This window comes from Aquarana catesbeiana, linkage group LG08 (genome assembly GCF_042186555.1).
Source record: "Aquarana catesbeiana isolate 2022-GZ linkage group LG08, ASM4218655v1, whole genome shotgun sequence".
In the NCBI taxonomy this organism is placed as follows: Eukaryota; Metazoa; Chordata; class Amphibia; order Anura; family Ranidae; genus Aquarana; species Aquarana catesbeiana.
This window is the reverse complement of record NC_133331.1, coordinates 18,061,501-18,088,813: the sequence shown is the minus strand read 5'-3', so window position 1 is coordinate 18,088,813 and position 27,313 is coordinate 18,061,501. Positions and strand designations below refer to the sequence as shown.

General features: G+C 47.0%; 1 protein-coding gene across 2 annotated transcripts in view; it reads right to left on the bottom strand.

Annotated features, from left to right (window-relative positions):
* The window catches only part of LOC141105616 (C-type lectin domain family 2 member E-like), a 181,411-nt gene that overhangs the window by 82,498 nt on the left and 71,600 nt on the right, over positions 1-27,313 (bottom strand). For both annotated transcript variants that reach the window (XM_073595569.1, XM_073595568.1), the window contains exon 3: positions 22,755-22,859. In XM_073595569.1, the coding sequence (XP_073451670.1) occupies positions 22,755-22,859 (105 nt within the window). The remainder of the gene's footprint in view (positions 1-22,754; positions 22,860-27,313) is intronic.

Here is a 27,313-nt window from a genome sequence, read left to right as displayed (position 1 = left end):
TGGGAGGCTGGCCTGGCTCCCTGCTGTGGGTCAGTGGGTGGCTGGCTGGCATGGTGCACTCTGCTGCGGCTGACAGAGAGGGGGGCACTGACTGAGAAGGGGGGCCACTGACAGAGAGGGGGGGACTGACAGAGAGGGGGGCACTGACAGAGGGGGGGCACTGACAGAGGGGGGCACTGACAGAGAGGGGCACTGACAGAGGGGGGGCACTGACAGAGGGGGGGCACTGACAGAGGGGGGCACTGACAGAGAGGGGGCACAGACAGAGGGGGGGCACTGACAGAGAGGGGGGGGCACTGACAGAGAGGGGGGTTGACAGAGAGGGGTTTGACAGAGAGGGGGGCTGACAGAAGGGCGGGCTGATAGAGAGGGGGGTTGACAGAGAGGGGGCACTGACAGAGAAGGGGGCACTGACAGAGAGGGGGGCACTGATAGAGAGTGGGGGCACTGACAGGGGGGAGCACTGACAGAGAGGGGGGCACTGACAGAGAGGGGGGAAACTGACAGAGAGGGGGGCACTGACAGAGAGGGGGGGCACTGACAGAGAGGGGGGAAACTGACAGAGAGGGGGGCACTGACAGAGAGGGGGGCACTGACAGAGGGGGGGCACTGACAGAGAGGGGGGGCACTGACAAAGAGGGGGGCACTGACAGAGGGGGGGCACTGACAGAGGGGGGGGCACTGACAGAGGGGGGGGGCACTGACAGAGAGGGGGGCACTGACAGAGAGGGGGGCACTGACAGAGGGGGGCACTGACAGAGGGGGCACTGACAGAGGGGGGGCACTGACAGAGGGGGGCACTGACAGAGAGGGGGCACTGACAGAGAGGGGCTGACAGAGAGGGGGGCTGACAGAAGGGCGGGCTGATAGAGAGGGGGGTTGACAGAGGGGGGCACTGACAGAGAGGGACGGGCTGACCAAGAGGGGCGGGGCATAGAGAGAGGGACGGGCTGATAGAGAGAGGGTACACTGACTGTGAGGGGGTAGATGAGAGAGAGAGACCTCAGAAGACACACAGCACGCCAGGCAGAGAGGCGGGATTCCCGCAGCAAGTGGTCGCGATCACGCACAGACCAGCCCCGCCTCCACAGTGACCAGCTCCGCCAGGCCAATCAAAGGTGCCCATGTCGGCCGCCCACACATGACCCTGTTCGGCCAATCACAGGGCGCTCGCCTGCACTACAGCTCCCAGAATGGCACAGCGTAGCAGCTTTCTTATAACACACCCCGCTGCGTAGAGTTGCCACCTCATCCCTTTAAACCCGAACACATATGAATTACACAGGTTCTGAGGCTAATTAAATGCAGATAAGGCACCATGTGAGTTTAATTACCACCTTAATTAGAACCTGTGTAATTCATATGTGTTCGGGTTTAAAGGGATGAGGTGGCAACCATACCACTGCAGCCGTGCCCAGTCCACCGAGAAAAAAAAAATAGTCTGTGGGTGGCCGCTGGCGGCCGAGAAGTCGCCGCAGGAGTGGCGCCGCCCCTGTACCACTGCCGCCCAGAGGCCTGGCCTCGGTGGCCTTGTGGGAAATCAGGCCCTGGTTACATGAATAGTCACACATTACTTTCACATGATCTAGTTTGAGTGATTGGTGGAGGTTTGTATAGACATGTATGCTGCTCAGGATGTATCTGTCAGCTGTGATCGCACACTCCCCCCTCCCCCATACACTCACTATCTCCTCTGATTCTTCTGTCACCTTAACCCTTAACTGCATCACCTGCAATACAAATACTCCTAAACTTTGCAGCATTTCTTCCTAGGAGACTTTTCTCAGGAAAAAAAATATTCAGCTCCCCTCTTCTCTTCCTCTGGCCAGCCCGTCAGGAGCTTCAGTGAGCTCCGCCTTCCGATTCTCTCAGCACTCTGCACTGGTGATTGGAAGGGGGGAGGTTGAGTCAGAGATACCAGAGACTGTGCAGGAGACTGGAGGAGGGGGGGAGACAGAAAGGAGCTTTGGATTCCAGCACACACCGCAGGCACAGTGTAGAGCTGTGTGAAGTTGGCACCCCATGTTTGTAAAACCTGAATAAAAATATACCATTTGTTTGTGCCGCGTTTGTGCTGACTTGTGCCGCAAAAATGAGCGTTTGTGCCAGTTTGGTTTCTGAGATATTAAACATTCAATTTAATGCAAGCCCTGCCTGCTTTGCACCCCAGGTTTCTGAATTTTAAAAACAAACGCGCCATTCCTTTGTGCCGTGTTTGTGCTGGTTTGTGCCGCAAAAATAAACATTTAAACTTTGACTGCAAAGATATTGTACGTTATATTTGCTGCAATCACTTTGGTTGCGGATATATTATGCGTTATAGTTGCTGCAACCCCGCCCACTTTGCACCCCATGTTACTGAATTTTAAAAACAAACGCGCCATTCGTTTGTGCCGCCAAAAAAAGTTTGTGCCACTTTGGTTGCGGAGATATTGTGCGTTATAGTTGCTGCAACCCCGCCCACTTTGCACCCCATGTTACTGAATTTGAAAAATAAACGCGCCATTCGTTTGTACTGGTTTGTGCCACAAAAATAAACGTTTGTGCCGCTTTGGTTGCGGAGATATTGTGCGTTATAGTTGCTGCAACCCCGCCCACTTTGCACCCCATGTTACTGAATTTGAAAAATAAACGCGCCATTCGTTTGTGCCGCAAAAATAAACGTTTGTGCCGCTTTGGTTGCGGAGATATTGTGTGTTATAGTTGCTGCAATCCCGCCCACTTTGCACCCCATGTTACTGAATTTTAAAAACAAATGCGCCATTCGTTTGGTTCGTGCCGCGTTTGTGCTGGTTTGTGCCGCAAAAATAAACGTTTGTGCCGCTTTGGTTGCTCCACGTTACAGGGCTAAGGCTGCGGACCTTATCTTGCCGTCACAGAGGATGAAACATCTTCGGAGGCCTTGCAGAAAGGTCTGTGCAACGTATTCCCAGAGACTGGGAGGTTACAAACTTCTGTTTCTGGACAACGTGTTGCTGAGGCTTTGGTCAATCAAAGAAGGAGCGGTGGACAAAGTGGCCGTCTGACCGATGCATTCAGACAATTTTTTAGTCCGCAGCCCCAAGGTATGATCGGTTCCAGCAACCATCGCCAGCGTCTGTTTTACATGGTGCAGGAATACCTAGGGGCAAGATCTGACTTGGACACCTTTCCCACCAAAAATCCTCTGGATTACTGGGTCTTGAGGATGGATCACTGGCCAGAGCTTGCACAGTATGCAATTGAGCTACTGGCCTGTCCTGCATCCAGCGTTCTTTCGGAACGCACATTCATTGCTGCTGGAGGCTTTGTAACCGATCACAGGGTGCGTCTGTCCACCGACTCAGTCGATCGACTGACCTTCATAAAAATGAATCAGTCTTGGATCACCACCAGCTACCAAGCACCTGATGCTGATGTTACCGAATAATTTTTTTTGAAATCTCAGATCCCTTCAAAGACTGCCTATGCTGATGCTAAGTGATTATCTTCAGTAATTATCCTCTTCCTCCTCAATGATCACGCTGATAGCTTGTAAGAACATTTTTAGTTCTGGGCGCCACCACCAGTGCCTAAGGCCCAATTTTTCAGGCCCTGTTCAACAGGGGCGTGTAATTAGAATTTTTGATGCAATACTTTGCAGCAGGGCTCGTTCCTGCGTTCCAACTAGAGTATCTGTGAGGGGTTGCAGTGTTGTGGCACCAGTGTCTAAGGCCCAATTTTTTAGCCCCTGTTTAACAGGGGCGTGTAATTACAATTTTTGATGCAATACTTTGCAGCAGGGCTCGTTCCTGCGTTCCAACTAGAGTATCTGTGAGGGGTTGCAGTGTTGTGGCACCAGCACCAGTGCCTAAGGCGTAATTTTTCAGCCCCTGTTTAACAGGGGCGTGTAATTACAATTTTTGATGCAATACTTTGCAGCAGGGCTCGTTTCTGCGTTTCAACTAGAGTATCTGTGAGGGGTTGCAGTGTTGTGGCACCAGCACCAGTGCCTAAGGCCCAATTTTTCAACCCCTGTTTAACAGGGGCGTGTAATTACAATTTTTGATGCAATACTTTGCAGCAGGGCCCGTTCCAGCGTTCCAACTAGAGTATCTGTGAGGGGTTGCAGTGTTGTGGCACCAGCACCAGTGCCTAAGGCCCAATTTTTCAGCCCCTGTTCAACAGGGGCATGTAATTACAATTCTTGATCTAATATTTCACAGCAGGGCCCGTTTCTGCGCCCACCAAGAGCGAGTGAGGACTTTCAGTATTGTGGCACCAGCACCATCACCACCACCAAAGGCCCAATTTTTCTGCCCCTGTTTAACAGGGGCATGTAATTACAATTCTTGATCTAATATTTCACAGCAGGGCCCTGTGAGGGCTTTCAGTGTTGTGGCCACAACAACACCTAAGGCCCAAATTTTTGCTGAGTATATAGGGCAGGACCCTACTTTCAAACATCCAACTTACAAACGACTCCTACTTGCAAACGGAAGGAGACAACAGGAAGTGAGATGAAATCTACCCCTAGGAAGGGAAATTCTCTCCTGTAAGAGTTAATATGGGAAAAACATTTCTCCTTTCCACTGATGCTTTATCACCAATCCTTGTTTCACTAAAAACCCCAAGTTTTCAAAAAACATTTATCATTGGGACAAAAAGTGAGGTGAAATCTTCTGAAGAGGAGCACAGACAGCAAAACAAATGTCACAGGGGTGATAACCCTTCCCTATGTTTTCCAAAAAGCTTAAAATAGATTTTTTGGCTGGAGCTAAACATGTTAAAAATGCACCAGTTCAAAATTACAAACAGATTCTACTTAACAACAAACCTACAGTTCCTGTCCTGTTTGCACCGCCTATATACTGCTGTTCAGAGTACAGAGCCTGTATACTGCTGTTTCCTTTTTTAATTTGGGTGCGGGGTTCCCCTTAATATCCATACAACCCAAAGGGCCTGGTAATGGATTGGGGGGTACCCATGCCATTTGTCTCACTGATTTTCATCCATTTTGCCAGGACCCGACATTACATAAAAGCCGCAAGCAGTTTTAAATGACTTTTTTTCCTTTAAAAATGACATTTTGTGCAGGGACTGTTCTAAGCACGGGAAACACACGCCACTTTACAGGCATACTATAGACACCCCCCAGGTACGATATTTAAAGGAATATTTCACTTTTTTTTTTTTTTACTTTAACCACTTGCCGACCGCCTAACGCAGATATACTGCGGCAGAATGGCAGGGGCGTAGGAGTTGGAGAGAGAGACCTGTTGGAGTGCTGCACATGTGCTGGGAGCTGCCAAACAATCTGAGTTGGACTGGGCTAACCTTGGGGAGGGAGCCATTTGAGAAAAACACGGGAAGTGGAGACCAAAATTGGATACCTCAGATGATCGCGGTGGAGAGGAGTTTGTGGCCGTGATACTCTAAGCTGTTTTGCCCCTGTAGGGGCTGCAGGATTCGGTGAGTGGGGACCCGAGAGGGGGAGCACAATAAGTCACCATTATCATCTGAAAGCACCGTTGTCACAGTTCGTTTGGAAATCATTTGAATATCGGACTTGAAGATTTTGATCACCACATGGACTATAATTATTTATTATTTATTACTTATTACCAAATCGTTGTTGTACACATTATCTACCACTAAATTGTCATTGCACACACTTGCACTTATTTGAGTAAGAATGCACTTGGAAGTCCATGTGATATAAGGGAAAATTACTGATTTAGCACACCTGAAATTGGGAATATTTTTTTTTTTGTGGTCACATGTATGAATTATGTATTGCTTCATCTGAAGATTGCATCGTTGCACATTGGGTTCTTCACTTTATTGGGTTGATGGTACTCCGTACCACTAATAGGGGTATAGCTGGAGTAAATAATTGGTTCCAGTCACAAGGAACCCTGCAACAGAAAAACCTTTCCCCCAACACTCTAATATTCCATTATCCTAAAGGGAGCGCCATACCCAATTACACAATCTATGCAGGCAGAATCACGTACCCGTACGTGATCTGCCTCCCGCGGGCGGGGGGTCCGATCGGACCCCCCCGGTGCCAGCGGCGGTCGGCATTTCACTGGGAGCGTTGGGAGGCGAGGGGGAGACCATCCGATCGTGGCCCCCCCCTCGCAATTGCTCCCAGCCAATGGGAATAGTTTCACACAGGCAGAGGATGTGATGTCATCTCTCCTCGGCTTGGCAGTTTCCGTTCCAGCGCTGAGGAGAGAAGACATGTAAGTGCACAACACGCACACACAGTAGAACATGCCAGGCATACTTTACGCCCCCCGATCCCCCCCATCACCCCCCCCTGTCACAAACTGACAGCAAGCAGTATTTTTTTTTTTTTTTCTGATTACTGCTAGGTGTCAGTTTGTGACAGTTAGAAGTGGTAGGGCAGTGAGTATTAGTGAGTATTAGCCCCCTAACCCCCCCTAATAAAGTTTTAACCCCTTGATCACCCCCTGTCACCAGTGTCACTAAGCGATCATTTTTCTGATCGCTGTATTAGTGTCGCTGGTGATGCTAGTTAGGGACGTAAATATTTAGGTTCGCCGTCAGCGTTTTATAGCGTCAGAGACTCCCATATACTATCTAATAAATGTTTTAACCCCTTGATTGCCCCCTAGTTAACCCTTTCACCCCTGATCACCGTATAACCGTTACGGGTGACGCTGGTTAGCTCATTTATTTTGTATAGTGTCAGGGCACCCGCCGTTTATTACCGAAAAAAGGTTTAGCCCCCTGATCGCCCGGCGGTGATATGCGTCACCCCAGGCAGCGTCAGATTAGCGCCAGTACCGCTAACACCCACGCACGCAGCATACGCCTCCCTTAGTGGTATAGTATCTGTACGGATCAATATCTGATCCGATCAGATCTATACTAGCGTCCCCAGCAGTTTAGGGTTCCCAAAAACGCAGTGTTAGCGGGATCAGCCCAGATACCCGCTAGCACCTGCGTTTTTCCCCTCCGCCCAGCCCAGCCCACCCAAGTGCAGTATCGATCGATCACTGTCACTTACAAAACACTAAACGCATAACTGCAGCGTTCGCAGAGTCAGGCCTGATCCCTGCGATCGCTAACAGTTTTTTTGGTAGCGTTTTGGTGAACTGGCAAGCACCAGCGGCCTAGTACACCCCGGTCGTAGTCAAACCAGCACTGCAGTAACACTTGGTGACGTGGCGAGTCCCATAAGTGAAGTTCAAGCTGGTGAGGTGGCAAGCACAAGTAGTGTCCTGCTGCCACCAAAAAGACAAACACAGGCCCGTCGTGCCCATAGTGCCCTTCCTACTGCATTCGCCAATCCTAATTGGGAACCCACCGCTTCTGCAGCGCCCGTACTTCCCCCATTCACATCCCCAACCAAATGCAGTCGGCTGCATGAGAGGCATTTTCTTTATGTCCTCCCGAGTACCCCTACCCAACGAACCCCCCCAAAAAAGATGTTGTGTCTGCAGCTAGTGCGGATATAGGCGTGACACCCGCTATTATTGTCCCTCCTGTCCTGACAATCTTGGTCTTTGTATTGGTGAATGTTTTGAACGCTACCATGCACTAGTTGAGTATTAGCGTAGGGTACAGCATTGCACAGACTAGGCACACTTTCACAGGGTCTCCCAAGATGCCATCGCATTTTGAGAGACCCGAACCTGGAACCGGTTACCGTTATAAAAGTTACAGTTACAAAAAAAAGTGTAAAAAAAAAAAAAAAAAAAACACAAACAAAAATATAAAATAAAAAAAAATAGTTGTCGTTTTATTGTTCTCTCTCTCTCTATTCTCTCCCTATTGTTCTGCTCTTTTTTACTGTATTCTATTCTGCAATGTTTTATTGTTATTATGTTTTATCATGTTTGCTTTTCAGGTATGCAATTTTTTATACTTTACCGTTTACTGTGCTTTATTGTTAACCATTTTTTTGTCTTCAGGTACGCCATTCACGACTTTGAATGGTTATACCAGAATGATGCCTGCAGGTTTAGGTATCATCTTGGTATCATTCTTTTCAGCCAGCGGTCGGCTTTCATGTAAAAGCAATCCTAGCAGCTAATTAGCCTCTAGACTGCTTTTACAAGCAGTGGGAGGGAATGCCCCCCCCCCAGCGTCTTCCGTGTTTTTCTCTGGCTCTCCTGTCCAACAGGGAACCTGAAAATGCAGCCGGTGATTCAGCCAGCTGACCATAGAGCTGATCAGAGACCAGAGTGGCTCCAAACATCTCTATGGCCTAAGAAACCGGAAGCTACGAGCATTTTATGACTTAGATTTCGCCGGATGTAAACAGCACCATTAGGAAATTGGGAAAGCATTTTATCACACCGATCTTGGTGTGGTCAGATGCTTTGAGGGCAGAGGAGAAATCTAGGGTCTAATAGACCCCAATTTTTTCAAAAAAGAGTACCTGTCACTACCTATTGCTATCATAGGGGATATTTACATTCCCTGAGATAACAATAAAAATTATTCAAAAAAAAAATGAAAGGAACAGTTTAAAAATGAGATAAAAAAAAAATAATAATTAAGAAAAAAAAAAAAAAATAAATAAAAAAAAGCACCCCTGTCCCCCCTGTTCTCGCGCTAAGGTGAACGCAAGCGTCGGTCTGGCGTCAAATGTAAAAAGCAATTGCACCATGCATGTGAGGTATCACCGCGAAGGTCAGATCGAGGGCAGTAATTTTAGCAGTAGACCTCCTCTGTAAATCTAAAGTGGTAACCTGTAAAGGCTTTTAAAGGCTTTTAAAAATGTATTTAGTTTGTCGCCACTGCACGTTTGTGCGCAATTTTAAAGCATGTCATGTTTGGTATCCATGTACTCGGCCTAAGATCATCTTTTTTATTTCATCAAACATTTGGGCAATATAATGTGTTTTAGTGCATTAAAATTTAAAAAAGTGTGTTTTTTCCCCAAAAAATACGTTTGAAAAATCGCTGCGCAAATACTGTGTGAAAAAAAAAAATGAAACACCCACCATTTTAATCTGTAGGGCATTTGCTTTAAAAAAAATATATAATGTTTGGGGGTTCAAAGTAATTTTCTTGCAAAAAAAAATTATTTTTTTATGTAATCAAAAAGTGTCAGAAAGGGCTTTGTCTTCAAGTGGTTAGAAGAGTGGGTGATGTGTGACATAAGCTTCTAGATGTTGTGCATAAAATGCCAGGACAGTTCAAAACCCCCCCAAATGACCCCATTTTGGAAAGTAGACACCCCAAGCTATTTGCTGAGAGGCATGTCGAGTCCATGGAATATTTTATATTGTGACACAAGTTGCGGGAAAGAGACAATTTTTTTTTATTTTTTTTTTTTTTAACCGTAAATTTTTGATTTCACTCTTCACTGCCTATCACAGTTTCGGAGGCCATGGAATGCCCAGGTGGCAAAAAAAAACCCCAAATGACCCCATTTTGGAAAGTAGACACCCCAAGCTATTTGCTGAGAGGTATAGTGAGTATTTTGCAGACCTCACTTTTTGTCACAAAGTTTTAAAAATTGAAAAAAGAAAAAAAAAAATGTTTTTCTCGTCTTTCTTTATTTTCAAAAACAAATGAGAGCTGCAAAATACTCACCATGCCTCTCAGCAAATAGCTTGGGGTGTCTACTTTCCAAAATGGGGTCATTTGGGGGGGGGGGTTGTGCCACCTGGGCATTCCATGGCCTCCGAAACTGTGATAGGCAGTGAAGAGTGAAATCAAAAATTTACACCCTTAGAAATCCTGAAGGCGGTGATTGGTTTTCGGGGTCCCGTACGCGGCTAGGCTCCCAAAAAGTCCCACACATGTGGTATCCCCGTACTCAGGAGAAGTAGCTAAATGTATTTTGGGGTGCAATTTCACATATGCCCATGGCCTGTGTGAGCAATATATCATTTAGTGACAACTTTGTGCAAAAAAAAAAATTTGTCACTTTCCCACAACTTGTGTCAAAATATAAACCATTCCATGGACTCAACATGCCTCAAAGCAAATAGCTTGGGGTGTCTACTTTCCAAAATGGGGTCATTTGGGGGGGTTTTATGCCATCTGGGCATTTTATGGCCTTCAAAACTGTGATAGGTAGTGAGGAGTAAAATCAAAAACGTACGCCCTTAGAAATCCTGAAGGCAGTGGTTGGTTTTCGGGGTCCCGTACACGGCTAGGCTCCCAAAAAGTCCCACACATGAGGTATCCCCATACTCAGGAGAAGCAGCTAAATGTATTTTGGGGTGCAATTCCACATATGCCCATGGCCTGTGTGAGCAATATATCATTTAGTGACAACTTTTTGTAATTTTTTTTTTTTTTTTGTCATTATTCAATCACTTGGGACAAAAAAAATGAATATTCAATGGGCTCAACATGCCTCTCAGCAATTTCCTTGGGGTGTCTACTTTCCAAAATGGGGTCATTTGTGGGGGTTTTGTACTGCCCTGCCATTTTAGCACCTCAAGAAACAACATAGGCAGTCATAAATTAAAGGCTGTGTAAATTCCAGAAAATGTACCCTAGTTTGTAGGCGCTATAACTTTTGCGCAAACCAATAAATATACACTTATTGACATTTTTTTTACCAAAGACATGTGGCCGAATACATTTTGGCCTAAATGTATGACTAAAATTGAGTTTATTGGATTTTTTTTTAGAACAAAAAGTAGAAAATATCATTTTTTTTCAAAATTTTCGGTCTTTTTCCGTGTATAGCGCAAAAAATAAAAATGGCAGAGGTGATCAAATAACATCAAAAGAAAGCTCTATTTGTGGGAAGAAAAGGACGCAAATTTCGTTTGGGTACAGCATTGCATGACCGCGCAATTAGCAGTTAAAGTGACGCAGTGCCGAATTGTAAAAAGTGCTCTGGTCAGGAAGGGGGTAAAACCTTCCGGGGCTGAAGTGGTTAAGCATCATTAAAATCACTGCTCCTGAAAAAACTACAGTTTTTAAAAGTTTTTTTTGCATTGATACATGTCCCTTGGGGCAGGACCCGGGTCCCCAAACCCTTTTCAGGACAATACCATGCAAATTAGCCTTTAAAATGAGCAATTTTGATTTCAAACGTTCGAGTCCCATAGACGTCAATGGGGTTCTACCGTTCGTGCGAATTTTCGGTCCGTTCGCAGGTTCTGGTGCGATCCGAACTGGGGGGTGTTCGGCTCATCCCTAGTCCTCATGGAACACTGAAGAGACTTTAGATTTAAGCCGAGCATAGGGATGAGGACCACCCGGTTCGAAGAAAGTCAGGAATGGTTCTACATGACCCAAGGACCCAGTCTCAGAAACCCTTTCAGCCGAAGTGATGGCTACTAGAAAGGCGACTCTTGCAGAAAAGTCCTTAATAGAAAGTGGGGCAGATCCCGCGGTGCTTAGTCCAGACAGTGAGTCGAGGACCAGGGAAATCTTGGTCTTCTTTGGAGCTTGAGTCTTGCTGCCCCACAGAAAAACTGCAGAGTTAGAGGTTGAACAGCCCACGATGTACCAGAGAAGGCCGACAAGGCAGAGACTTGGACCCTGACAGAGCTGATGGACAGAGACAGATCTAGACCAGATTGAGGAAAGCTGAGAATATCCTAGGATTCCCAGATCCCTCAATGATCTGCCCATAGAGGATGAGAATTTGACAAAATTGGCCCAAATTCTCTCATAGACTTTATTTGTGCTTGCCCTTCTTGAGCCCATGAGGGTGGAAATTACTCCTGAAGCACACCCGAGAGACTCCAGCCTTTCCCTCTCAAGAACCAGACCATCAGTCTCAATACTGCTGGACAAGCGTGCAGGACTCCCCCCCTGAGAAAGAAGGTCCAGCCTGAGAGGAAGAGGTAGCGGGTCCTGGAAGCTGAGCTGGGTCAGGAGGGGAAACCATGGCTTGTTTGGCCAGTAAGGTGCTATCATCACCACCTCGACGCCTCCGCTTGAAGCCTCCGTAGGAATCTGAGGATGATCGGGAATGGGGAAAAGGCGTACGCCCTGTGGGAGCTTCCACTGATCTGTCAGGGCATCTATTTCGAAGGCCTGGCTGCAACAAGCCCGAGTGTAATACTTCTTGATTTTGAAGTTGCAGGGGAATGCAAATAAATCTACTTCGGGATTGATTCCCAAGGACAGGATCCACTCGAACGTCTGCGCATGCAGTGACCACTCGTTGTTGCGATGACAGGTGATTGCGTGACAGGAAGTCCGCTTGGACATTCTGGACTCCAGGGACGAAAACTGCTGAAATATTGGCCAGATTTTTCTGAGCCCAGGACATGACTTCTTGGAACAGAGTAGAGCTCCGAGTGCCCCCCTGTCTCTTCACATATGAGACCGCTGTGGTGTTGTCCATCTTCAGTAAAACTGACTTCCTCTTCAGGAGATGAGTGAAAGATTGGAGGGCAGACCAGGCTGCCCGTAACTCCAGGACATTCGAGCCCGGGTTGTGAAGACGGGCACCCCACTTGCCTTGAGCAGGTTCTGACCCGCAAAGGTCTCCCCAACCAGCACCACTGGCATCGGTCAAGACCGTGACCCTAAAGACGGGGGCGATGGAGTGGCAGGTAAGCAGATTTCTGTGCTGGAGCCACCAGAAGAGGCTGTTCTTCATCACTGAAGTTATGTGAATAGACTGATTGTCGTCCTCCGAATTCCATTGTTGAAGAAACCCTACCTGAAAAGGACGTATTCTCCCCAGAGACCACTTGACCATGGGGGTCATAGAGACCCTTGTGCAGATAATCTTTAAGCATTGCGAGGCTTTTAGGTGTGAAGAGCTCGTAGCTCGTGAGATTCTTCTTTGAATGACTGTAATCTTTTCCACGGGGAGAGAGATGGAACTTTAATCAGTATATCGGGCGCTGGACTGGTTCCAGATTGCTTTTTCCCAGATGTGCTGGAAGAGAAGCAGGCGCGCCCCCACCCGATCCGCCTGAGCTGGCCCAAACTCAAATTGGCTTAGCTGGCTTTCATCCCCTGGACGCCTGGCTCTTAGCGGGCTTCTGGAAGGATGCCTGTCTTCTGACTTTCCCGCATTCACACTTCTGTCCCGCAGTCCCGCTGTGCAGGGGCTTTGTCCTGCAATCTGGCCTTATGCTGCAGGGGCTGTGCGGCCCCCCTGGGCACCTGGATAGGAGGAGCAGCTTGGCTGCATGTGGATGAATCAATCTCACCATATACCTCCTGCAGCCACTGAATGCCCGCGGGAGGGAGAGGAGGAGGAGCGGGCATCCAGCGTCTGCAGGAGGTATATGGTGAGATTTATTCATCCACAGGCAGCCAAGCCGCTCCTCCTATCCAACTTCCTTCCTTTGCAGAACAGTTCTGCTACCTCCGGAGCCCGCCAGTCTCTAGTGACACTCCACCCTCAGCATTTCTGCAGGATCCACCCTTCCTCCTCCAGCACTCTGCAGTGATCTCAGTGAGTGTGCCCTCCCTAGTGCTGCCGCAGCCACAGAGTGAGCTCAGAGGTGGAGGCGGAGCCACCTCTACTGCCTTTTGCTGTTCCTGATCTGTGCGGTGGGAAGAGAGATGACTGCCCCGCGCCTGAGATCCCTCCGGCAGTTACAGTAGTTCTTTCCAGGATCTGTATGGGGAGGTAAGCTGGGGGGGCACAGAAGGGGGGGTGAGAATGCAGGAATGTGGCAGAAAGATGTTTGCAGCTAAATATGCTCAGATTTGAGAGTGTATACAGCTGTTTAACAAAGGTCACATGTTCGCTGTAGCAGGTAAATGCTTTGCAAAGTTGTATATAGCATCAAGTATATGTAAACCCTTCCTGAATGATGTGCACTATTTATTTATTTATTTTTTTATTAAATGCTTCTTTTCATCAGTAGCCAGCTCTGCTGTGTCTACATGTGTAAATTTAGCAAAAGCTGGCTTCATGGTGTTTCTAGGGTTGGTTTCCTGGTACTGACAACAATGGACCATGCCTTTGTAATTTGCATACCTCCCAACAGTTCAGAATTCCGCAGAACTGGCCTGGCTTGTGATACAAATCCACAGTTCAGTGGACCTGAGCATTATCTGCTCAACACTCCACTGCCTGGTATTGCTATTATATTTCCAATTTGTAACTATTTTGAATTTCTGGAACTGTGGCAGGATTTTTTTTCCTTGGTCCTTTTATGTTTGTTTATGTAAGTGAGACTGTCATTCACAGCACAGTAATTATGGAGTATGTTGTGGGCACAAGCATTACAATCTGTGTACAGAGCTCCCAACTGTCCCTGATTTGGAACAATGTCCTTCTTTCCTCCTCTTTTGTCCCTCATTTTGGTCTCATCAATATAGATCCAATTTCTAAAATGACTGCATTTGTAAATTTCAAAACCAATATAAAGGAATTGTAGTGGTAAAAAAAGCATATGAGGGTTTAACAAGTCATTTTTTTGCATAATTCTCCTTTAAGGGGGCGTGGCAGGGTGTGTGTCATGCCTACATACTTTTTGCTAATAGGTGTCCCTCATTCCCATCTAAGAAAGTTGGGAGGTATGCTATCTCTTCTGTGCTGAGGCCTTTTCTGATTGAACAGATGCCTAACCTGAGGCAGGAAGCCCGACCTCCCACCTGTGGCCCCGGCTATGGCGCTATCCAGCTTGTCACCAAACAGCGAGGACCCTTCAAGGGCATCCTACACCAGGCCTGCTTGGATGCTGGGTCAGCGAGACAGGGGCGCAACCACAAGGTCCACTTGGCCTTGACCGAGGACAGCATAGTCCGGGCCGAGAGGTGTATAAGGTCGATTGAAGCCTCCGCCAGGAAGGCCACCGCCAGCTTCAGCTCCTGGATTACCGAGCCCCTGGCCAGTTCTTCTGAGACTCCTCTGATCATGGAGTCTACATTCTCCATCCAGACCTCCATGGCCTTGGACATGGCCGCAAGGGCCAAAGCGGGTTTGCAAGCCATCCAGGCTGACCCGTAAATCCTTTTAAGATCTAGATCTATTCTTCTCTCAAGCCCATCTTTGAAGGATATCGCATCTTCCAGAGGAAGAGCGACGCGTTTAGCTAGTCGCATCAGAGCTGCATCTATGTGGGCAGCGTTTTCCTGAAAATCCTTTAATTCAGAAAGGTGTGGAAAATTGGAATGTTCTTTCTCCAGATGCTTAAAGAATTTCTTCTGTTTAGCCGTGGGAGTAGAAGAGTCTTCCCACTTACGGGCCTCTTTGACCGCTTTAATTAGTGGAGAAACCATGGTGAAGTCGAAGCCTCCGACAAACTCATCTCCCTCCATCTCGCTGTGTGAGGAATCAGGGGAGGAATCATAAGGCTGGAATGGGCCTGGATCCTCCTGGGCCTCGTCAGCCAGGGAGCCAAATAATGTGGTAGACTGGCTCCACATGTAAGATGTACCCCACTCTTTGGGGGATTGTTGCACCACCCGTTTGACCAGCGTCTCCATTTGCTGACTTTCAGCATCTTTTTCCCGACCACCTTGGCATAACAAGGGTCACATAAGGACTTTACTTCCGGGACTCAGGTCCCACAACCCCAGCAGGATCTGTGATCAAAACGGCTGTTGTGGCGGTGGGTGTGGTGTTTTCGAGGAGGAATGGTAACATCTCCTCTGCTGGGAGGAGGAATGGGAACATCTCCTCTGCTGGAAGGAGGAATGGGAACATCTCCTCTGTTGGGAGGAGGAATGGGAACATCTACTCTGTTGGGAGGAGGAATGGGAACATCTCCTCTGATGTTGGGTCCTAGACGGAGAGTCACATCTGGATCTTGATGAAGAAGCTGGGCGTTGTAGCCTGGTAAGGTCCCTGTCATCTTGGACAGTAAGCTGATGGTCTGACCTGGAAGGGCTAAAAAAGGGAGAAGAAAGAATGTGATGTTTAGGAAATCAGTCCATCTGCACGTGGACCTGCCCCCCCCTTCTCATGCCCCACACACCTAGAGCGTGAGGGCTGGCCATATGGAGGCAGTGATCTGTCCATGGCACTCTGGTGGACGAATAGGAGGTGATCCTGCAGCTTTGTAGGAACAATCAGACGTCCTGGAACAAAGGAGTACAAAAAAAAAGCTTCCCCTTTAAGAGGCATCTTAGCCCCCTTCCCTCTTTTACCATAGCCCTAGGCTGAAGCTAACCATGATCTGGGAACCTGGGGCCTGAGGAGCTGAAGCAAGCTGCCTGTAGTAATCCTTAGAATGACAGGGCTCTCAGGGATTCAAACATCCCTGCAGGAATGACGTTACCGCCGTGCCCGGACTGCGCCTGGGCAGTGGCGACCTGCCGTAGAGTGCCTGCACGGCCGCCGGGTCCCCTGCCACACCGCGCATGCGCAAAACCAAGCCTCGGCTTCGTCCGAGGATCGCACATGCGCAGTAGCGAGCCGGAGCCGCGACCCAGAAGAGGGAGCCGAACCCTGGAACGCACTTGCGTTTACCTGGCGCCATAGAAGCAAAAAGAAGACAACAAGGCACATGAGGGAAAAACAAATAGTGAGCTTTTACATTTAAAAACTGCTGCCATGGAGAATCTTCAGACCTGGCAGCCGTTCCACCGAGCCTGGGCATACGAAGGCCGTCCCCACCACAGGACACAGGGGCCAGGAGCCACACCCCCGCCCATGGTTGGGCCCTGGGCATCTGCCCAGGCATCAACTTTCACGATCAATTTTGGACATCCGTAAACTTAAGTGCATTAACTTGTAGGTTCAATGAGGAGGACAAAAAAGGAACGCAGTCTCTATTGGTGAGCTCAAATTTATGGGAGTGGGGTCCTATAGCATTGGAGAGGAAGCGGGGTTAACCCACACGTAGTCTGCCATGGAGTCCTTCAGGAAAAGAATGTTTACTGACCAGTGGTGGTCCGTCCATAGTTTTTTTTAAACGGCCCCTTTAAGAACAAAAAAATAAAATTAAAAAAAGTCCTTTAGCAAAGTGCACTGTGGTGCCGGACGCAGTGCACTATGGAAAGCGCCACGTCAATGCAATCACAAGATTGCAGACATGCCGCTTCATTTGCAGGCTTTTAACCCGCCTTGCGGCACAATCGAAAACGCCGATTAGCTTCCGCCCGTACAGTGTGATCTATGGGCGGGAGCATTGCTTTTCAAATCTCGAGGTCACTTACGGCTTTCGTGAAACAGGCGAAAGCCGGAAGTGACGTCAGCAGCTCCGTTCTTTGGCCCGAGCGGAGCTGCAGGCGGAAGGTAAGAGAGCAGCATGAGGGACGGGTTCCAGTCTGGTTTATGTAGCGGCCGCAAGGAGGGTGAGCTCCAGCACAGCACAGCTGCATCTGTCCCTCTCTTCCCCATTCCCCCCCCTCTCCTGTCTCACACTAACACACGGACTGAAGCCACCTCCGAGTGCCTTCCTATACACAGACAGAGACAGAGGGGGAAGAGAATGGACACAGCATCAACAGGACGTCCTGATCTGAGGTTAGGTCTGAATATGACACTTGCAGGGGAAGGGGAGCAAGTTATCAAAGAAAGATACTCACAGTGATTTGGGGGGCTGGGAGAGGATGCTCTATGTGCTAGGGGCCACTTTGGGAGCAGAGAGGATTTGTGCTAGAAGGGGGGTTGAATATAAAATTAGACCCCCCCTCTAGCACAAATCCTCTCTGCTCCCAAAGTGGCCCCTTGCACACACAGCATTCTCTTCCAGCCCCCAAAATCATTGTGAGTATCCTTCTTTGATAACTTGCCCCCCTTCACCCCTTGTCCAAAGAGATGCTGGCTGCTATTAAGGAGACAATCATGGTGTCTGGGATCAGTGGACACAGTGGCTGCGTTTTGATAACACAGTGGATGCGTTTTGATGACACAGTGGATGCATTTTGATGACACAGTGGCTGCGATTGATAACACAGTGGCTGCGTTTTGATGACACAGTGGCTGCGTTTTGATGACACAGTGGCTGCGTTTTGATGATACAGTGTCTGCGATTGATGTTTTTTTTCAGAATTTTCAGTTTGTTTGCGCCCCCCCAAAAATTTTGAGCACCAGCCGCCACTGTTACTGACATAGATGTTTTTCAAAAAAAGCAATTAAAAAAAGAAGTGACTTATAGAAGATAATTAGTTAACACCTGGTTTAAACTTTTGTTAAAAGAGAACTATGGTCCAACCTTTTTTTGGCCTTAGTTCTCTTTTTGTTCACAAGATGACATATAGTATGTTCTCCTGTGACAAAAAAAAACTCATGTGCATGTGGTGGGCTAATGCCCACTATATCCTGACAGTGCAGAGCTGCGATGCAGCCGGGACAGATCCCGACAATACTGTCGAGATCCACCCTGCCACCTGATTGACAGCTGGTTCTGCCTCACTAGAGCCAGAGCCAGCTGTGCCCGCCCCCTCCCCAGATTTCCTCCTCTGTCTGTTCCTCCAGTCAGCACTAGAGAATCAGAAGGGGGGGATCCCTGTGGGGGTGGCAAAACTACGCATGTGAAGTAAAACATCATGTAAAAAATCCACCAAATCTGCACAAACCGCAAACAAATAAATCTAGTTGTATGTAAGATTTAATAACGAGTTGTAAAGTCAATGTAGTTTGACAACATATACCACTCAATATCTCCGAAACCAAAGCGGCACAAGTGTTTATTTTTGTGACACAAACCAGCACAAACGCGGCACAAACGAATGGCGCGCTTGTTTTTAAAATTCAGCAACATGGGGTGCAAAGTGGGTGGGGTTTCAGCAACTATAACGCACAATATCTCCGAAATCAAAGCGGCACAAGCATTTATTTTTGTGGCACAAACCAGCACAAATGCGGCACAAACGAATGGTGCGTTTGTTTTTAAATTCAGTAACATGGGGTGCAAAGTGGGCGGGGTTGCAGCAGCTATAACGCACAATATCTCCTCAACCAAAGCGGCACAAATGTTTATTTTTGTGGCACAAACCAGCACAAACGAATGGCGTGTTTATTTTTCAAATTCAGTAACATGGGGTGCAAAGTGGGCGGGGTTGCAGCAGCTATAACGCACAATATCTCTGCAACCAAAGCGGCACAAATGTTTATTTTTGTGGCACAAACCAGCACAAACGAATGGCACGTTTATTTTTAAAATTCCGTAACATGGGGTGCAAAGTGGGCGGGGTTGCAGCAACTATAACGCACAATATCTCCGAAACCAAAGACGCACAAACGTTTATTTTTGCGGCACAAACGGGGCACAAACGAATGGCACGTTTATTTTAAAAATTCCGTAACATGGGGTGCAAAGTGGGCGGGGCTGCAGCAACTATAACACACACTATCTCCCCAACCAAAGCGGCACAAACGTTTATTTTTGTGGCACAAGCCAGCACAAACGCGGCACATACTAATGGCGCATTTGTTTTTAAAATTAAGCAACATGGGGTGCAAAGTGGGTGGGGCTTGCATTAAATTGAATGTTTAATATCTCCGAATCCGAACCGGCACAAATGCTCATTTTTGCGGCACAAATCAGCACAAACGTGGCACAAACAAATATATTTTTATTCAGGTTTTACAAACATGGGGTGCCAACTTCACACAGCTGAAGGTTTTTTATCTTAATGCATTCCCTGCAGGAGGGGAAAGTGACAAGACCATTCTCAGGAGAGGCCCAGACTGCCCGGGTGCAAAGTGGGAAGTGCATAGGTCCACCAAGGTGACAATACTTGAAGGAGTTTAGAGTTAGAGTCATTTAACCACTTCAATACAGGGCATTTTCACCCCCTTCCTTCCCAAGCCAATTTTCGGTTTTCAGCACTGTCGCACTTTGAATGACAATTGCGGGGTCATGCGACGCTGTACCCAAATTAAATTTTTAGCATTTTTTACCCACAAATAAAGCTTTCTTTTGGTGGTATTTGATCACCTCTGCTGGGTTTTTTTGCGCTATAAACAAAAGAAGAGCGATAAGTTTGAAAAAAACACAATATTTTTTACTTTTTGCTATAATAAATATCACAATTTAAAAAAAAAAAAATGTCCTCAGTTTAGGCCGATATGTATTCTTCTACATATTTTTGGTAAAAAAAAAATCACAATAAGCGTATATTTATTGGTTTGCACAAAAGTTATAGCGTCTACAAAACAGGGGATAGTATTATGGCATTTTTATTATTATTATTTTTTTACTAGTGATTGCGTCGATCTGCAATTTTTATCGTGACTGCGATATTGCGGGGGGACACATCGGACACTTTTGACACCATTTTGGGACCATTGTCATTTATACAGCGATCCATGCTATAAAAATGCATTGATTACTGTATAAATGTGACTGGCAGGGAAGGGGTTAACACTAGGGGGTGATCAAGGGATTAACTGTGTGTCCTAAGGAGTGATTCTAACTGTAGGGGTAGGGGACTCACAAGTGAAGGAGACCGATCGGTGTTCCTCTGTACTAGGATCACATGATCGGTCTCCTCTCCTCTGACAGGACGTGGATCTGTGTGTTTGCACGGTCCTGCTCAGTTAACAGACAATCGTGGGTGCCCGGCGGACATCGCGGCCACCTGGCACACGCATCGGGTCCTGAGTGACGCGGCGGGGGTGTGCTCGCGCTCCCCCAGATGGCTGGGAAGCTCAGGACGTCATATGACACCTGCCCAGGATGGGAGATCCCATCTGCGGATGTCATAAGACAATGGGCTGGTATTGAAGTGGTTAAAATCAGTGGCGGTGCCACCTCTCCCCAGCCACCCCCTCTATAACTAATGGATAGCATGAATCTATCAATGGCCACCGCCGCCACCGCCGCCACCGCCGCCACCGCCGCCACTGCCGCCACTGCCGCCACCCCCTATTCAGGCGTCCGGCCCCTTTTTGGACGCAGAGCACCCGAATTACAGCGGCGGGGGGGTTTTAAAGCACCTTATTAGAGCCAATAGGCTTAAAAAAAGGTGGACTCGTGGCACAAACCATTGCGCTACGAGCCCACCCAGGTGTGTTAGAGAAGCGAATGAATATTCACTTTCCTAACACTGAACCGCCTCTCTGCCAATCAGGTGCGCGGTTCTGTTACCCATCACCTGATTGGCTGAAAAGACAGGGGCTGTGATTGGATGCCTATCAGGAAGAGGGGAGGAGACGTATGGAGGTCACAGGAGCCGTTGTCTGACCCGCTGAAAGGTCCCACCACTCGCCACCGTCACCCGCATGCCTGACCCACCACTGATAAGTGCAAGGATAAGTGCCGGGCAGACGGTGAGCGGACAGGGGGGGTCACAGTGGCAGCATTTGATGGGCACAGTGGCTGCGTTTGACGGGCACAGTGGCTGCGTTTGATGGGCACAATGGCTGCGTTTGATGGGCACAGTGGCTGCATTTGATGGGCACAGGGAGGCTGCAATTGATGGTTTTTATTCAGTATTTGTTTGTGTCCCCCCAAAAATTTTGAGCACCAGCCACCACTGTTTAAAATAATCAACATTTTCTCATATTCATGAGATCAGTTAGAGTGCTGTTCACCATAACAAATGGAAAAGAGTGCCTCTTCCAAACTCTGGCTATAACTCGTTTGGCCGCAATAAACAAATAAGTTGCCAGTTTATGTTGGTAAGAAAACAAGCCCTGGATCGGGCAGTGCAACAAGGCAAATTTAGCATCCCTCTATGAAATAAGAAATGTAGGAGTCCAAACACCCTGGACCAAAACCCTATGAGGCGAGGACAGGCCCACCAAATGTGTACTACATCGCCCCGTTGGCCACACAATCTAAAGCACTGGTCATTATAAGATGGGTTCCTGCTTGCTATCCTCACCGTAGAAGGACTTTGTATGCAGCTTCTAAAGTAGCGGTGTTGAAGGAGCATTTAGCCACAGAGGACCAAGCCTTGTTCCAGTCCTCTGTTTCCATAGAGGTCTCCAAGTCCTGTTCCCACCACAACTTATAACACGCAGCTCAGGGCAAGTCTATAGCGTTTAGAGAAGAGTAGATTTTCGAGATAGCTCCTGGGGCACCAGGGGAATGAAGGCAAAGGAGTTAAACAAATGTTTTTTGGAGATCTGAGGTCTTTTTGACCCCACATCTCTCAATAAAGAGGACCTGTCCTGCTTATTTCCATTACATACAGGAAAAAAAATTATTATAAATAAATGAATAAATAAACAGGGAGTGTAAAAATATAACGTAAAATAAATATTTTTTTTTCAGCTCCACATTTCTCCGTGCATGTGCGCAGAAGTGAACGCAGGACGTAAGTTGCGCAAACATATGTAAACAGTGTTTAAACCACACATGTGAGGTATCGCCATGATCAGTAGAGCGAGAGCAATAATTCTGGTGCTAGACTTCCTCTGTAACCCTAAACATGTAACCTGTAAAAAAATGTAAAGCGTTGCCTATGGAGAATTTGAAGTACTGTAGTTTGTCGCCATTCTACAAGTGTGCGCAATTGTGACATGTTAGGTATCTATTTACTTGGCGTAATATCGACTTTCACATTATACAAACAAATTGGGCTAACTTTAGCATTTTTTTTTATTATTCACTAAAGTGTATTTTTTCCCCAAAAATTGTGTTTGAAAGACCGCTGCGCAAATATATATATATTTATATATATATATATATATATATTTGCGCATATATATATATATATATATATATATATAAAATTTAAATCATGGCAGTGCAAGTACCTGCCAAATGCAATATAGGGTATTTCTGCAGCTGCACGTGTATTGTAGCTTATGGGGGACAGTCAATGGGTGGCACAACTGTGACTCAACTGCCTATTTTTTACCATCCCCTGGCCACCCTTGTGAATAAACCCTAAAGATTTTGTTTTTGTTTCATGGGCAATGTGAACACTTTCATTTTAGAGCCCTTTTCACACATTAGTCCCAGCAACCCATGTCATTGTGTGATGTCCCATATATAACAGTGTCCTTCACATGGACTCACCTCTGGCAGAATAAACCGTCCATAGTGCAGCAACAATGACAATGTTGATCAAAGCAAACGTCAATATTATATATAGAACACTCTCGCTGATATGTTTTTTGGTACCTGCAAAGCAGAAAACAAACTTCAGATATACATTATAGTGATACAACAAGACACACATGGAGGGTTCTTTCAGAAAGAATGGACTTGTAGAGCGTCTGTCAACTTTTTCACATCTGTCCTCATTAAGGAGGTTTATACTCGCTTCCAGTTTTTTGGACTGATGTGAAAGTGACAGAAATCTTCCTACTTCCTTCATATTTTATGGGTGTTGGAAAGAACAGAAATGTGGGAAAATCCTCTAAACAGCCCTCAGGCAGCAATAATAAGACATTTTTTGTTACATTCAGGAAGATATACATCCTCTGTCTGGTTTTTATTGATTTTATAAAATACAGACACAAGAAGGCCAGACAGATGTTAAAGTCCAGATGTAATATACATTCAATTCCTACACATTACCTGGATTCTGAGGACCCCACTTCATCAGGGCTTAACAAGATTGGACAAAAGGGAAACAGGACAGAAGGAGTTGAGTATCTTCACAGAAATTGCACCATCAAGATGATCACCTCCTACTGTTGGGACTCCCGTTGGTCCAGCTGAGGTCTAGGTACGATCTTCGTTGTGTAGTTACATTGGCACAATAAGTAAGTTTATCTCACACCTAAGAGATCATCGGGCAAGTGTTAGTAGTTGAACTACTACATTGATCGCCACAATCTTCTAAGCCCAGTGCCTTTTACAAAGTATCCATAGGGGGTTGCTTGCTAGGCACCACTGCCATTCACAAAACGTTCTGTATTTTTTCTATAAATACAAGACTATCTCTGATTGGATGAGTTGGTGGGGCGGGGCAGTGACATCATAATCTGCACCTCATCCTATCAGGAAACACATTGTGTTAATTGAAAAACGCAAGGTGTTCTGTGAATGGTGGCAGCATAGAGTGAGGGACCCTCTTTGGCCACTATGCAGAAGGGCAACCACTCAGCAGTGGATCCAGAAGATTGCGGCAGTCACTGTAGTATCCGTGACCACAGTGATTTTCAAATGAAAAGATGAAATGTAATAACCTGAACACAATGCTGAATTTATAAGGCACCACAGACAGTGAGGTCTCAGATAAACTTGGTCAGGTTTCTTTGACTTAATAGCACTCCTGCTTTTCTACCCCCACACTCCACCTCCCTCTGTGAGAGCAGTGGTCTACCTCCAGCAGGTCCACACCCCCCCTCTACAGTGATAAATACTATGCTCCAATCAGCAACGTTTAGGCTTCAGGCTGATTGGAGCACAATGTGCAGAGGGTGTGTCAAATTGGTAGGGATAGTCCATTGCTCATACAGAAGGGGCAGAGGTCTTCATCTTCAGCAGGATTCCGGGGTGGGGACATTTGGGGTAGTGCAGGGGCATTATTAAGTCACAAATAGGGATGAGCTTCGTGTTCGAGTCGAACCCATGTTCGACTCGAACATCGTCTGTTCGCCCATTCGCCGAATTGAGAACGATATGGGCCGTTCGTGCCAAATTCGTGTGGCGCGTCACGGCCCATAATTCACTGCGGCATCGCAGTGCATTGCTGGCTGATGATTGGCCAAGCATGCACTATGACTCGCATGCTTGGCCAATCACAGCGCCGTCAGTAGAGAGAGCTGTAATTGGCCAAAGCCAGGGTGGCTTTGGCCAATTATGGCTCAGGGGGTTTAGAACACGCCCCACACTATATAAGGTCGCCTGCACGGCGGCCCTGTGTAGTGTGTGTTCCAGCGTTGAGATACATAGATAGACAGAGAGACAGTGTCATTTCATTTGAGTTAGCTAGATTAGGCAGGACAATCAGTGAGTTAGCTGCACTTACAGTTTATTGTGTATATATATATATGCATCCCAGGTGTTGCATATATACAGTATATATATATATATATATATATATATATATATATATATATACACTGTATTCAGTTTAGCTAGATCCGTTCCTGTTATCTTCTTACTGACAGGCAGGCTTGTCTTGTTACAGTATTTACAGCTACCTGAAGAAAATTGCTGGTGTTCTTTTGATCCTATTAGTACCACAGTCAGGCAGCTAGACTATTTACATTTAGTGCAGTGCGTCCTGATCACAGTGTTCTGCTAAACCTACAAGTTAGTGGGGTGCGTCCTGCTCACAGTGTTCTGCTAAACCTACAAGTTAGTGGGGTGCGTCCTGCTCACAATGTTCAGCTAAAGCTACAAGTTAGTGCAGTGCGTCCTGCTCACAGTATTCAGCTAAAACTAAAAGTTAGTGGGGTGCGTCCTGCTCACAGTGTTCAGCTAAAACTACAAGTTAGTGCGGTGCGTCCTGCTCACAGTGTTCAGCTAAAACTACAAGTTAGTGTAGTGAGACCTCTGCACAGTGTTCATCTAAAGCTACAAGTTAGTGCAGTGCGTCCTGCTCACAGTGTTCAGCTAAAACTACAAGTTAGTGGGGTGCGTCCTGCTCACAGTGTTCAGCTAAAACTACAAGTTAGTGCGGTGCGTCCTGCTCACAGTGTTCAGCTAAAACTACAAGTTAGTGCGGTGCGTCCTGCTCACAGTGTTCAGCTAAAACTACAAGTTAGTGGGGTGCGTCCTGCTCACAGTGTTCAGCTAAAACTACAAGTTAGTGCGGTGCATCCTGCTCACAGTGTTCAGCTAAAACTACAAGTTAGTGCGGTGCGTCCTGCTCACAGTGTTCAGCTAAAACTACAAGTTAGTGCGGAGCGTCCTGCTCACAGTGTTCAGCTAAAACTACAAGTTAGTGGGGTGCGTCCTGCTCACAGTGTTCAGCTAAAACTACAAGTTAGTGCGGTGCGTCCTGCTCACAGTGCTCAGCTAAAACTACAAGTTAGTGCGGAGCGTCCTGCTCACAGTGTTCAGCTAAAACTACAAGTTAGTGGGGTGTGTCCTGCTCACAGCGTTCAGCTAAAACTACAAGTTAGTGTAGTGAGACCTCTGCACAGTGTTCATCTAAAGCTACAAGTTAGTGCTGTGCGTCCTGCTCACAGTGTTCAGCTAAAACTACAAGTTAGTGCGGTGCGTCCTGCTCACAGTGTTCAGCTAAAACTACAAGTTAGTGCGGTGCGTCCTGCTCACAGTGTTCATCTAAAGCTACAAGTTAGTGCGGTGCGTCCTGCTCACAGTGTTCAGCTAAAACTACAAGTTAGTGCAGTGCGTCCTGCTCACAGTGTTCAGCTAAAACTACAAGTTAGTGGGGTGCGTCCTGCTCACAGTGTTCAGCTAAAACTACAAGTTAGTGCGGTGCGTCCTGCTCACAGTGTTCAGCTAAAACTACAAGTTAGTGTAGTGAGACCTCTGCACAGTGTTCATCTAAAGCTACAAGTTAGTGCGGTGCGTCCTGCTCACAGTGTTCAGCTAAAACTACAAGTTAGTGCGGTGCGTCCTGCTCACAGTGTTCAGCTAAAACTACAAGTTAGTGTAGTGAGACCTCTGCACAATGTTCATCTAAAGCTACAAGTTAGTGCTGTGCGTCCTGCTCACAGTGTTCAGCTAAAACTACAAGTTAGTGTAGTGAGACCTCTGCACAATTTTCATCTAAAGCTACAAGTTAGTGCTGTGCGTCCTGCTCACAGTGTTCAGCTAAAACTACAAATTAGTGCGGTGCGTCCTGCTCACACTGTTCAGCTAAAACTACAAGTTAGTGCGGTGCGTCCTGCTCACAGTGTTCAGCTAAAACTACAAGTTAGTGCGGTGCGTCCTGCTCACAGTGTTCAGCTAAAACTACAAGTTAGAGAGGTGCGTCCTGCTCACAGTGTTCAGCTAAAACTACAAGTTAGTGTAGTGAGACCTCTGCACAGTGTTCATCTAAAGCTACAAGTTAGTGCAGTGCGTCCTTCTCACAGTGTTCAGCTAAAACTACAAGTTAGTGCGGTGCGTCTGCTCACAGTGTTCAGCTAAAACTACAAGTTAGTGCGGTGCGTCCTGCTCACAGTGTTCAGCTAAAACTACAAGTTAGTGGAGTGCGTCCTGCTCACAGTGTTCAGCTAAAACTACAAGTTAGTGTAGTGAGACCTTTGCACAGTGTTCATCTAAAGCTACAAGTTGGTGCAGTGCGTCCTGCTCACAGTGTTCAGCTAAAACTACAAGTTAGTGCGGTGCGTCCTGCTCACAGTGTTCAGCTAAAAGTACAAGTTAGTGTAGTGAGACCTCTGCACAGTGTTCATCTAAAGCTACAAGTTAGTGCGGTGCGTCCTGCTCACAGTGTTCAGCTAAAACTACAAGTTAGTGCGGTGCGTCCTGCTCACAGTGTTCAGCTAAAACTACAAGTTAGTGCGGTGCGTCCTGCTCACAGTGTTCAGCTAAAACTACAAGTTAGTGGGGTGCGTCCTGCTCACACTGTTCAGCTAAAACTACAAGTTAGTGCGGTGCGTCCTGCTCACAGTGTTCAGCTAAAACTACAAGTTAGTGCGGTGCGTCCTGCTCACAGTGTTCAGCTAAAACTACAAGTTAGTGCGCTGCGTCCTGCTCACAGTGTT